At 53.5% G+C, this 13,499-nt stretch overlaps 1 protein-coding gene across 1 annotated transcript in view; it reads left to right on the plus strand.

Moving 5' to 3' along the window:
• Positions 1 to 13,499, plus strand: part of STX1A (syntaxin 1A) — a 73,321-nt gene that overhangs the window by 46,553 nt on the left and 13,269 nt on the right. Inside the window, exons 4-5 of the mRNA XM_064166104.1 lie at positions 3,985 to 4,059; positions 7,768 to 7,841. Coding sequence (XP_064022174.1) covers positions 3,985 to 4,059; positions 7,768 to 7,841 — 149 coding nt within the window. The remainder of the gene's footprint in view (positions 1 to 3,984; positions 4,060 to 7,767; positions 7,842 to 13,499) is intronic.

The raw sequence follows: 13,499 nt of genomic DNA on the forward strand, positions 1-13,499 counted from the left end.
AACAGGATTGGTGAGGAGCAGCTGAGGGAACTGAGCTTGTTCAGCTTGGAGAAAAAGAGGCTGAGGGGAGACCTTCTTGTGCTCTACTGCTCCCTGGAAGGAGGCAGGAGCCAGGTGGGGATTGGTCTCTTCTCCCAAGTAACAAGAGATGGAACAGCCTCAAGTGGAGGTTTAGGTTGGACATTAGGAAAAATGTCTTCCTGTCAAGTCCTAGCACAGGCTGCCCAGGGAAGTGATGGAGTCCCCATCTCTGGAGGGATCCAAGAGCTGTGTAGATGTGGTGCTGAGGAATGTGGCTAAGTGGTGACCTGGCAATGCTGGGTTAATGGTTGGACTTGATGATCCTAAAGGTCTCTTCCAACAGAGAAGATTCTATGACAAAGGGCTCAACCCTAGATCAAAACTTCCTTCCCTGCAGGAACTGAGGGCACAGCCCTATAGAGCTGGTAGCTATGGGAGCATCCCTGCTTCCCTGGCATGCTTAGTGCCAGGAGGAGCAGCACAGCAGACAATCCCTGCTTGGCTGTGGGATGTGGGGAGCCTGGCTTGTCCTCTTCAGCATCACATCCTACCGCTTTGCACTGCTCTGCTCGCCAGGGTGACTCTGGCTGCAGCAGCAGAGGTGTTGTGGTTCTTCAGCTCGCTGTTGCTGGACGTGAATGGTTAAATAGATCCGAGTGAGTCACTTAAACAGACGCCCTGGATGTGAAAATAATTGTCTGGGAAGCCTGTGCTTGCCAGGTCGCCAAGTAATCCTCGTGTGTCCTGTGACTCAAAGCCAGCCAGAAGGAGTGTTTTCTGCCTGATGCTCAGTTGGGAATATTTGAAGGGAAGGCAGCCCAGCTGCCTGCTTCCCTCCATCCATCCATCCATCCGTGTGGTCCTGTCCTCTTCCCGAGTGTCCAGCTCAGGGGGATGCTCATTCATGCTCACTGCTTGCTGTGGTAGCATCACTGCAGCCCAACCCTCAGGCTGAACTGACAGGAGGCATTTATCAGTGAGTTAGGTGAATAGGAATAGGAAGGGGCCTTGGTGTTCCCTGGTTCATTATACCCCCCCAGCAGGTCCATTACTCACCCAACCACATGCTGAGTATCCCAAGGATGGACATTCCACAGCCTCTGTGGCTCCAGTGTTTGGTCACCTTCACAATGACAGGTTTTTTTTCCCCAATATCTGATTTGCATTTTGTGTGTCCCAGCTTGGTCCATCACCACTTGTCCTGTCCCTGTGCACCTCCAAGCGTCAGCAAAGAGCTGAAGGTCAACTCTAAGGACTAGCAAGAAGCTGAAGGTCACTTTAAAGGATCAGCAGGAGGTCTGGCTCCAGCTTCTCTCTGCCCTCTGGCTGGGTAGTCATAGGCAGCAGTGTAGGAACCCCTTTTGCTTTCCCCATTCCAGGTGAGCAAGCCCAGCTCCTGGCTCATCCCTGTGTTGGTGGCAGGCTGTTGTCCCTCACACTCCTGGGTCTTGCTTCCCCTTCAGCTGACCCCAGCCTCTCTGGGTGCAAGGAGTTACTCAGCCCAGCCTCATTTGGTTCTTTGAAGAAGAAACTTCTTCACTGAAAGAGTTCTTAAAGACTGGAACAGGCTGGCCAGGGAAGTGGTTGAATCCCCATCCCTGGAGGTGTTTCCAAGAGGCAGAGATGTGGTGCTGAGGAACACTTAGCACCAACCTTGGCAGAGTTAGAGAGTGGTTGGATTCAATCACCCTGAGGGTCTTTTGCACCTGAAACTCAATGCTTCTTTGGTTCCTTACATACAAGAGCCTTCAAGAATGGGCAGAAGAGAAACAATTAGTCACTCAAATGAGAACTCAGGCTGCAGCCATGCCCTGCCTGCCCTTGCTCTCTCTAGCAGACAGCTCACTGTACCTCCTCGGTGCCGCCGCCGTGTTGGCTCCCTCCGACACGCACCGGGAGCCTGGAGTGAAGATATCACAGCCGCGTTGGTTTCCTCCTTCTCCCAGTGGTGCTGGAGCTCTTAGCTCTGAGTCAGGAATGTGTTCAGCTGTCGATAGGATGTGACCTTCCCCCAGCACATTCCCATCACTGTGATTTCCTCATTATGCCTGTGACTGGCAGCTGGGAGCGTACGGCAGCAGAGCTCCCGCAGCCATCGGCATGACTCAGTCGATGTGCCTAGAGTCTATTCAACAAAGTTTTATTCAATTAAGTCCTGATCTCATCAAAACCAAGAGGGAGCATGAGGGGTGGCAGCGTTTCCCAGAAATCCCATTGGAATGGCAGGTGGTTTGTACTTGCTTTACTAGCTGGCTCTGGAGATGCTGCGACGTGCCGGCATCACCGCTGAGTTTTGGGGTGGGGTGGTTCCATGGTTGGTGCACAGTGATGTTCCTGGCTGCCATAAGGCCATGGGTGAGCACAGGGTGTTTGGTGTCACCCAGCCTTTTAGAGGGTCACAGCATGAAGGGTTGTACTAGCAGAGCATGGTTGAGTGCATTCGGCTTTGGTGAGGCCACACCTTGAGTATTGTCTTCAGTTTTGGGCACTGCAATACAAGAGAGATGTGGAGGTGCTGGAGTGGGTCCAGAGGAGGGCAATGAAGCTGGGGAAGGGCCTGGAGAATCAATCTGATGAGGAGTGACTGAGGGAGCTGGGGATGGTTAGTTTGAAAAAGAGAAGGCTGAGAGGAGACCTCATTGCTGTCTACAGCTACCTGAAGGGACATTGTGGAGAGGCTGCTGCTGGTCTCTTCTCACAGGTAACTGGAGACAGAACAAGGGGGAATGGCCTCAAGCTGAGACTGGGGAGTTTAGGTTGGACATTAGGAAAAAGTTTTTCACAGAGAGAGTGGTCAGGGACTGGAAGGAGCTGCCCAGGGAGGTGGTGGAGCCACTGACCCTGGGTGTGTTTGAGGGTGGTTTGGATGTGGTGCTTAGGGCTATGGTTTAAGGTGAATCTTGTAGAGTAGGGATCTTGGTGATCCTGAGGGGCTTTGCCAAGCTGGATGTTTCTGTGATTCTCTGAGTGCCTGGCATGGGTGCTGTGCCCAGAGGGGTTGGGCCAGCAGTTTCAGAAGCACAGTGGCACAGCTCACACCTCCATGTGTTGACTCCTTCAAGGACACTCTGCTTCGTGGGAAAGGAACTTGCCTGAGAGTAGAGGCTTAGTGAGTGGTTGGGGTTGAAAGAGACCATAAAAATCATCCAGTCCAGCTCCCCTGTGTTAAGCAGGGACATCTCCCTGCTTAAAGGTTGCTCAAAGCCCTGTCCAACCTCACCTTGCATGCTTCCAGGGATCTTGCTTCCATGCTCAGCAGTGCTCTTCTCCCAGTGGGAGCCATGCACAGGTTGCTTGGGGTGCCTGTGGGGACAGGGAGGAAGGGCCTTGCTTGTGCTTGGCTGATATGGAACAGCTGTGCCTCTGCTCATTGAAACACAAGAACTGCTTTACCCTTTCCCACCAGTGCTGGGCTGCTCGGAGCCATTCCTGAGGCATGGCACTAGGGAGGCTTCTAAGAAGGTTTGTGGCCATTTCAGCCCCTACTTGTCTGCCAAGAGCAGCAAATTCAGGCTGAGGAGTGACCACACACGCACTGCCTGGCAGTCAGGGGTTGCCAGACTGACCTTTGGTAACACCTTGGGGGGGGCTGGCTGGTGTGGCAGGGGCTTGCAGCGATCAGCCCGTGGTGAGCAGAAGGTTGTTGGTGTCTCTCCGCTTCAAGAACGAGCACTGTGGGTTGTGTATCCCTCCCACTCTCTGCAGAGTGCTCAGTGTGGGGCAGGGTAGGGCTGTGTGGGCAGGGGGTCCCACAGAGCAGCTCCTGCTTGCCCAGCCAGCAGCAGGGATATTTCCAATCCCAGGACTGGGAGGAGAATCCAGTGGAATGCGTTCAGTGGAAGTGCTGCCAGTCTGGGGGTGGGAGTGCTCCCAGCTCTGGGTCTCCAGGTGCTGTGGGTCTGAGCAGCAGGTTTTTAGCAGTGCCTCTAATGCACCCATGTTTGCTTTTTCCTTTCTGCCCAGAAACGAAGGAGGAGCTGGAGGAGCTGATGTCTGACATAAAGAAGACGGCGAACAAAGTGCGCTCCAAACTAAAGAGTGAGTATTTGCCTGCGGTGCTGCTGTGGGGCAGGCAGCTTTGCTGCCCTGGCTCCTGCTCTGTGCAGCAGGTGGTGGAGAAGAAAGGGGCTGTTAGGCTCAGGGAAGGTTATCCTGGCCCATCAGCATGCCCTGTTGTCTCAGCATGCCTCCACCTTGGGCAGGGCAAGGACACAGCACAGCTAACACAGCCGCTAGGGTCCCTCGTTGGAAGAGTCAATCAGTCTCTTTGACAAGCAGGGAGTGACAAGGTGGCTGTCAGTCCACCATGGCTTGGATGAGCCCAGAACCCAAGACTGGACCCCAGGGAATTTAGGGGGTTGTCAGGAGGCAGGTCATGCCAGTGCAGCTCAGGTTTGCCTGCTGTGGTCTTGGGCATCAGAGCAGGATTTGGTTGAGGTTGTTGCAGAAGAACCTGGCCATGCCTGAGAGTGGGAGAGCAGCTGCTGCTTCCCCCATGGCAGTGATGTTCTCCCTCATCCCAGGGCTTTGTGGGGGCCCTGCAGGCGTGGAGGACTTAATACATCTGGAAGCATTTGTTAGGTTTGTCACCACTGGTGTGGCCATGTCCCTTGCCTGCCAGGAGGAGACTTGTACATCTACTGTCCCCTTGCTGCCCTCCTGACACACAACCTCAGCAAGACCCAGGAAGGAGAGCTTCTCTATTTCATAGACCCAGGGATCCCCTCCCATCGACCAGAGTCTCCCCATCAGGCATGCTGGGATCCCTGGTGTCCAGGTGGGGAACTGGTTTGAACCTGTGCACAACAAAAATCCTTTTCCCTAGGTGTTTTGTTCTGCACTTTCAGGGAGCTTTGAGAAACTGAAGGATTGCAGGATAGGCTCCAATTTCTGTTTCCTTCTTCCAGAAAAGACTCACTGGCATCATATTTACCTGGAGCAACAGCTGATTAGTCCTTGTGCTTTGTCCCAGATCTCCTCATGGCCAGCATGATCAGAGAGAGAGAGAAAACAGGCCTGATAAAAACACCATCTGCTGACAGGGAGCTGACTTGGTTAGGACAGGCATTGCTCACACAGTGCCTAATTCTAATTACCAGCTTCTTGGGAAAATGTGATTTCATTAATTATCATCAGTGCCCAATGTTTGCCAATAGTGTTCCTTGGGAACAGGGACTGCTTTGTGACAAGTGTGGAGGAAGCCCAGTTGCTGGTCAGAGCTGCTGGGCAGGCAGCAGCCATGGTGCTGAGAGGAGAAGCATTGTGTGGGCTGGGACCTTTGTGTGGGGTGGGACCTGTCAGAGAAGTTCTAGATCACAGAGTCACAGAAATATTCAGGTAGGAAAAGACCCTCAAGATCACCAAATCCAACCAAGAAATGTGCTCTGCAAGGTTCAGCCTGAACCATGTCCCCAAGCACCACATCCAAATTACTTTTAGAATTGTAGAATCAGTCAGGGTTGGAAGGGACCACAAGGATCAGCCAGTTCCAACCCCCCTGCCATGGGCAGGGACATCCTACCCTACAGCAGGCTGGCCACAGCCTCATCCAGCCTGGCCTCAACCACCTCCCTGGGCAGCCCATTCCAGGCTCTCACCACTCTCATGGTGAAGAACCTACCCATCTCCAGCTTTGCTCCATTCCTCCTAGTCCTGTCACTCCCTGATATCCTGAAAAGTCCTTCCTCATATCCTGAAAAGTCCTTCCCCAGCACATCCAGAATTGGTGACTCCACCACCTCCCTGGGCAGCCCATTCCAATGCCTGACCACTCTTGCTGGGACACTTTTTACCCTAGTATCTAGTCTAAACCTACCCAGTGGCAGCTTGAGGTCATTCCCTCTTGTTCTGTGACTGCTTACCTGTGAGAAAAGACCAGCACCAACCTCTCCACAACCTCCTTTCAAGTAGCTGTAGACAGCAGTGAGGTCTGCCCTTAGCCTCCTCTTTTTCACACTGAACAGCTGCAGCTCATTCAGTTGCTCCTTGTAAGATTTCACCTTGAGTGCTGTGTCCAGTTCTGGGCTCCTCAATTCAAGAGATGTTGAGATGGAAGGTGTCCAGAGAAGGGACAGCTGGTGAGGGGCCTGGAGCACAGCCCTGTGAGGAGAGGCTGAGGGAGCTGGGGGTGTGCAGCCTGCAGAAGAGGAGGCTCAGGGCAGAGCTCATTGCTGTCTACAACTACCTGAAGGGAGGCAGTAGCCAGGTGGGGTTGGGCTCTTCTGCCAGGCAACCAGCAACAGAACAAGGGGACACAGTCTCAAGTTGTGCCAGGGGAGGTCCAGGCTGGATGTCAGGAGGAAGTTGTTGCCAGAGAGAGTGATTGGCATTGGAATGGGCTGCCCAGGGAGGAGGTGGAGTCACTGACCCTCGAGGTGTTCAGGCAAAGCCTGGATGAGGCACTTAGTGCCATGGTCTGGTTGATTGGACAGGGCTGGGTGCTAGGTTGGCCTGGATTTGCTTGGAGGTCTCTTCCAACCTGGTTGATTCTATGATTCTGTGATTTATTCTCTGAGCCTTTCCCCAGCTTCATTGCCCTGCTCTGCACAAACATTTGTTCCAGGAGAGAATAGGAGGGAGGGCAGAATTTGTGCTGATGTTCTCCAGCACTCTCCTGGAGCATGCAATGCTGCTGGACATCCCCTGCCAGCACCACCAAGGGTACCCCGTGCCCATGGTCTTCCTATCAGTGCTGCTGCTGTCTGCAGAGTGTTGCTGTGGGGCCACCCTTGCTAAGCAGCACACAGCAGAAACTGCTGGTGGTGTCCTGCACTCTGCCCTGCTATGCCAGACAGTGATGGGAAGCTCCTTGGAATGGGAAGCCTCTGCTCTAGGAGGAACCTGCTGCCCCATGATGGGCTCCTGGGACCTGCTCCAGTGTGGAAAGTTCCAGGGACAGCCAGGCCAGGGGACATCTGCACTGGGAATGCCACCAAACTCAAGGGATGCCACCAGCTCACAGCTGGTGGTCTACATAATGATGTGTATCTCTGCCAGCCTGCTGATGGGAACTTTCCTCCAGGCTTTTAAGGTCTCTGAATTTATGTTTTAGAGTTAGCATGTCTAGATCTGGCCTTAGGAGTAGGTCTGCACTGCCTTGCTCTGTGCCAAACTTCCTGCCCTGCAGCCCCATGTCCCAATCCACAGCGAGATGCTGAGCAGGGCAGTGCTTTTCCCTGCTGGATTTATGGTCTTTGGACAAGTGAGGAATTCATCTCACTCCTGGGAATAATTCAGAGGGCAGACCTCTGCTGCAGAGGAGGCTTCAGCAAGCTCGTTCTCTCCAGCCTGGTGGGTCCTCCCTGAGCAAGGCTGGGCAGCTGGCAGACTGGCTATTTTTAGGGTCCCTGGAGAAGTCTTAGGCTTTGGTATTTTGCAGAGCCATTTTAGCTCTGGGCTTCCTCCTCCTGCTTGGCCTGGCAGGGGGAGAGCAGCTCTCCATTTTCTTTGAGCAGCAGAAGGTGGAGACCAGACTCAGTTTTTGTGCTGCAATCCTTGCCCGCCAGTCTAGGGGTTGCCTCAAGAGCACCAAGTCTCAGCCTGTGGCTAGGCACTGAGTGCTTGGCAGCAGTGAAATGAGGCTTTGTTGCCACTCCAGCAGCAGTTTGTGAGCTTGAGTCAGGAGCTGGGCATTGCTCAGTGCCAGATGCTCCTCAATTCGTGGGCTTCAGTCGTTTGCAGTCCAAACAATCCCTTTTCCTTCTCTAAACATCCTTGAAATAATCAGTGTCCTTCTCCCCCAACCAGGTATTGAGCAGAGTATTGAACAAGAGGAAGGGCTCAACAGGTCATCTGCTGACCTGCGGATAAGGAAGACTCAGGTGAGTCTGCTGGGGAGGATGGGAAGCGACTGCAGGCAGCTGCGGGAGCCTGGGCGGTGACGGCAGAGGAGCTTCTGCTTGGCTTTAGAGCAGTCAAGTCCTGGTCTGCAAATGCTGGGCAAAGGAGCACAGCACATTCCCAAATGGATGAGTGAAAGAGCCATCCTGAGGGACCTGTGACACCAAGAGGTGCAGAGGGAGCCATGGAGGGGAGGGCAGCATGCATCGGCTTCAGCTGGGCGTCTGTGTGGACAGGCAGGGAGGAGGTTTCTGCACCCCTCAGCCTCTCACTAGAGGTGGTTTCGACTGGAGCAAAGTGTCCTGTGAAGCAGCAGCCGTGGGAGGAGAGCCAGATGTCTGAACCACTGTGTTCATAAACTGAGGTCTCTCTGTGTTTCTGTAGTGCCTGAAAGGATGCTTAAGCAGCTCATAAATGAAAGCAGGGCCTGCTGATGCAGCTGAGTGACTCACCTCAGATTTCACTCCACCTAAGAAGATGGGTGGGTTGGCAGAGAGTACTGTGCAGATCTGCAGCCTGCTGGGAGTGTTCTCCCCTGTTGGAGTTGTGGTTGCTCCTCCACTGGACATAGGTCTGGCTCCACAATCCAGGAGACACCAGACACAACTCTTCCTGTTGTTCCCATGAAGCCACCAATAACTGGCACCTCCTTTTGATGGCTTTCTAGCAGGGTTATCCAGACACAGAGATGGGGTGCACCTCCTTCTCCACTCAGGTGGTCCCAAGGCTGCATTATGCTCAGTTGTAGTGAACAGTCCTGCTGCTTGTGCTTCTGTCTGCAGCCAAAGTGGGCTGGAGCATGCTGGCTCTAGAAGAGAGAGGGGGTGAGGGACATGGGGCTCGTCCCAGCAACCAACAGCACACGCCAGAAGTTGGAAAGCATTGACCCTGCCAGTTGCTTGACCTCCTCAAGTTCTTTCCAGCCTGAATTGTCTTACAGGTCTGAGTAACTCCCCTCACATTCCCCCAAAGTCAAGAAATAGCTTAGAAATAATTGATGAGAGAAGTGTTGGAGTGTCTTGTGGAGAGGTTTTTCTCTCTCAGGAGCAGCTGGTTGCAGTGAGAAGGTCTTATTGCTGCAGAAGTTCCTGCTGGGTACTGCTCAAGTCCTGGCCTGAGGCAGTGGGGAGCTGAGAACAGGTCACAGATATCCCTCTGATGCCCACAGTGGGTGCTGGTGGGAAGGCTGAGAACACCAACAAAGTGCAGTCAGTGAGGTCCTGGCAAGGCCAATGGCTGGGCACCAAGTGCTTCACACACCCCTGGCTGCAGAATCTTGACAGGTCTCAGGTTCACTCAGCAGCAGCTGACTGCTGATGAGCTGAGGTCTCAGGACAAGGTTCCCCTGGTCTGCAGGGCTTGCATTCCTCGGCGATGTGTGCTTTGTGACAACAGGACATGCTTGTGCTCGCTGTCTGAAGTCAGAGCCCTGGGATTGTCTCAGACATCACAGCTTCACACAGCACGTTGGGATGGAGGCAGGGGGAGACCAGGGCCACAGCTCTGGTGGCTTCTGTTGGTGCCTGGATCAGGCAGGGGCAGGCAGTGGCAGGGGTAACCCCAGCACATGTGCAAGACTGTGCTGACTGCAGCTGCCTTGTTCTGCTTGCACCTGGCATGGGAGGACAGGTCACACCTGACACTGCACCCAGAAACACATCCTGAGCCCCAGCTGGTGGAGAAAAGTGGATCCAAGAGTGAATTTGTGCTGGGTTGGCAGCTTCTGCTGCGTGACCATGGCATTTTTTAATGGAGTCCATTCCTCATCAGCCATGGCCTGAGCTCTAAGAGCTGAGCTACTTTATCTTGAAGAATTGGCACTAGACAGGAGATGCTTTGTCCCCAAAGAAAGTGTACAGAGCAAACAAGTGTTTCATGTGGAGATGGCATAGCTTGGCCATGCTACTCAGCAAGGGGCTGGAAATGTGGGAGAATTCTTGTGGGGAGGTAATGGGGAAAGAAGGTTGATTTTTTTCTTTTCACAGCTTCAGATCCTCCATCTGCCAGGAGGAGAGGCAGAAACTTGACTGCATGAACTGTTTGGCAGTGGCTTTCCCCTGTCATCTGTGTGTCTCCTCTGATGGAGCAGCTCCCTCCAGGGTCTTTCTGGAGAGATGTTGTGTCTGCTTGGTGTTGGCTTTGTGGGGTTGTCCCTTCTCAAGTGTGGGTTGTGTCCCTTGTACGTGTGCTTGGGTGCTGCTTGCTTTGAGGGCACCAAGGTGATGCTCCAGCAGACCCATTCTGAGGACAGGTGAACCTGGCACTGCTGTAGAAGGGCGATGAGGTCCTGCTGGCAGGATCAGACCATCCACTGTTAGTTGTATGCCCAAGTCATGGCAAACCCCTGGGTGCTGCTGCACCCTGCCATGGGGTCTGACTTTAGTGCTGCTCTCTCTCCAGCTACCTGGACTCCAAAGCTTCTGACTCATGTAGAGATGAAAGAGTCACTTCTCTCCTGCAACCCATCATGTTTGTGGGGTCTCAGTGGGAAATATCACACTTGGGTGAGGCATCTGAGAGCAGAGAAGCAAGGCCTTGTTCTCATGTTTTAGCAAACCATTGAAGTGATAAAGGCAATGGGAGCTGCCAGCATTGCTCTGCAGAACCCAGGGTTGGGGGTCCAGGCATGGATCTGCTGCTCTTGCAGGGAGGTTACAGACAAAGACAGCTCATAAGAATCCTTCTTTCTCTGAGCCCTCTGCAGTGAGGCTGGAGGAGTTTGGGTGTCTGTAGTTTATCACCTTTCCAGGCTGGGAAGCCACTGGCTCAGTCTGCTCTGCCCTGCCGCAGTCGGTGCCCAATCGATACAGCAGTGACATTAATGGATCACCTCTGCAGAGGCAGCTCCCAGCCCTGTGTCCTCCCAGCCCTGCACCAGAGGATGTGGGGCTGAGCCTGAGGCAGTGGAGAGCCAGTCCTCTGCCAAGATGGGGCAAGAGAAAGACTCCTCTAGAGCAAGCAGGAAGAGTTGCTGGGGCTAAGGATGGCACAAGAGGGCAGCAGCAAGTCCCTCTGCTGTCCCTGGTGTTGGCTCTGGTGGGCCCATGCTTCCCAGGCAAAGGTATTACCTCTGCAGTGTCCCAGGAAGCTAGAGGTGGCCACAAACTTGTGCTGTGTGTCCCAGGGCCATGAGTTTGAGCAGGGTTTAGATTGGCTCTGTGAAGCTCTGTGGTTCAGGCACCATCCTGGTGTGTGGGAAAGAGGGATTCAGGGCTCTGCTCCACCACAGAGTCATTGGATGCTTTGGGGTGCAAGTGATCCAAGTTCACCCAGCCCAGCTTCCTGCCTGATCTTCCACTAGGTCAGGTTGCTCAGAGCATCAACCTGGACACTTCCAGGGCTGGGGCACTCACAGCTTCTCTGGGCAACCTATACCAGTGTCTCACCACCCCCATGATACAACAACCTATGGCCAGGCTAAACCTACTCTCTCTCAGTCTAGAACCAGTGCCTCTTGTCCTGTCACTGCACTCCTTGGTTAAAAGCCTTTCTCCCTCTTTTTCCTAAGTCACTTTTAAAAAGCATTGAGCAGTTGTTATGAGGTTTCCTTGGAGCTGTCTTCTCCAGGCTGCACAACCCCAACTCTCAGCCATAGATCACTCAGTCATGGAAGTGGGAGATTTTCATCTAAATTAGCCATTGTTGAGCATTCCTCCAGGCTCTGCAGGGGAGAAATTTGGTCATTTTGGAGCATTTCTCAAGGCTATGAGGGGAGAAAAGCAGCTTGGGGCTGCAGCTTGAAGTCCCTGTGTTGGGGGGCCAAGGTGGGTGCTGGAGCATACTGCTCTGGGGCTTGGTCTGCTCACCCAAGTGGTCTCCAACTCTGGGTTCTTTCAGCCTCTTCCTATTAGTGGCACGGTTTAGGGGAGGAGTTGGCAGTGCTGGGCCCACAGCTGGACTCGAGGATCTGCAAGGTCATTTCCATCCTAAGCGATTCTGCCTTCCCGGGGGTGCTGGCACCATGGTGAGACCCCCTGGGCAGCGTGCATGCTCGTGTGCACAGGCTGGGATGGAGGCTGGGAGGTGAGCTGGGCACAGAGCGGTGCTGTGCCCGCGTCGTGTCGCTGGCTGTGCTTGTCACCATGCGCTGTGGCTAAGGGGAGCTGACAGCTGTGGCAGGGCTGGCGAGCGGCGCTGCCGGGCTGAGCGGGACCGATGCGAGCGTCGGAGCTGTCACCCAGGGAACACTGAGCTGGTGTTGAGGCAGTTTTTCCTGGCTTGAGGGTACCATCAGTGTGAAAACATCCCTGGCTCTTGCTTGGGTTGTTTTTCACCCCATGCCCAGTGTGTTACTGGTGTGACTGGGATTGTTCTGGTGGCGTGGGGCAGATCCTCAGTGAGGTCACCGTGTTGCAATGGGGCTGTTGCCACTGGCATGGGCTGTGTGTGATGATGCCCCTTGGGGCTCCTGGAGATCCAAGGACAAGAAACAGCCCAACCAGAAATCTGGCACCCAGGTTTGTTTCTTCTTGAGGGAGCACAGCATATGGTGAGGAGGGAGTTCAGGAGATCCCAGCCCCTGCCACGGAGCAGTGCCAGCATCATCAAGTTGCTCATGGCCTTGTTCTCAGTATCCAGATGGATAGAGACGCCACAGGCATCAGTCTATGGGTCCTTTAGGTCCCAGTCCAGTGTTTGGCCACCTTTAGGATGGTGTTTGCAGCTTGGTCCATTGTCCCTTGTGCACCCCCAGTGCACCTCCAAGAAGAGTCTGGCTCCAGTTTCTTGGGGTCATTGTAGATCTCCTAGATTTCAGTGTACACTGTGGGGGGAAGGTTTCAAAGCCCTCTTTGGATACTCAAACCTGTATTAGCTCTCTGGAAATTCAGCTTGGCAATTGCAAAACCTGGGCTGTTTTTTCTCCACCTTTGGGGAGTGAAGAGGTGCTGACCCTGGGTGGAACAAGCCCATTCCTTCACTTCAGTTAGTATTTCTGTATAAGGAGGTTTTTGTAACACAAGGTACATTTTGCTATGCTTTGTGTTTACTCTGAATATTCAGGTAGCTTTATTTAATGTCAGGAAGCCATTTAAAACACCCTGGTTTTTTTTCCCAGCCCATTTCACAGGAAACTCAGCGTTCCTTCAGAGCTCCAATGCCTTTTGTAGGGATGTGGGATGCCTGTGGGAACATAAAATAACAGTCTGGCAAAATAAACACCAAGCAAAATAAGTTCCTGAGTATCAGGGGTGTGGTGTGGTGCACCCACGAGCAGAAAGGGCTGCAGCTTCCAACACCCAGGCTATATTTGGCTGCAGATCAACACATGTTGATGCTTTCCAGCTGAATGAGGAAGGAACAGAATTTTAGGAAAACAGCTTTGAAAAGGCAGAAGAAGAGCTGCTTGGGTGGCACATGGCCTCTTTGCTAGATTTCAAGCCACGATGCTCAGGAGCTGTTTTGACCTTGCTTTGGGTCAGGCACCTCTTGAGCAGAGGCTGCCTGTTGGAGCTGGAGCTGCTTGGGGCAGGCTTTTGTGTGAGCTTTGCCAGCAGAGGAGGGAGCTGTGCTGAGGCTCTGCCATAAATACTGAGCTGCTGCTGGCTTGGAATAGCTGCAAAGCAAACATAAGTATTGCTTCAAGATGCCTCCAGTGCTGACTCCTGGAGGTACAGAGGTGTTGGCTGGGGCTGCGCCAG

This window comes from Pogoniulus pusillus, chromosome 27 (assembly GCF_015220805.1).
Source record: "Pogoniulus pusillus isolate bPogPus1 chromosome 27, bPogPus1.pri, whole genome shotgun sequence".
Classification (NCBI taxonomy): Eukaryota; Metazoa; Chordata; class Aves; order Piciformes; family Lybiidae; genus Pogoniulus; species Pogoniulus pusillus.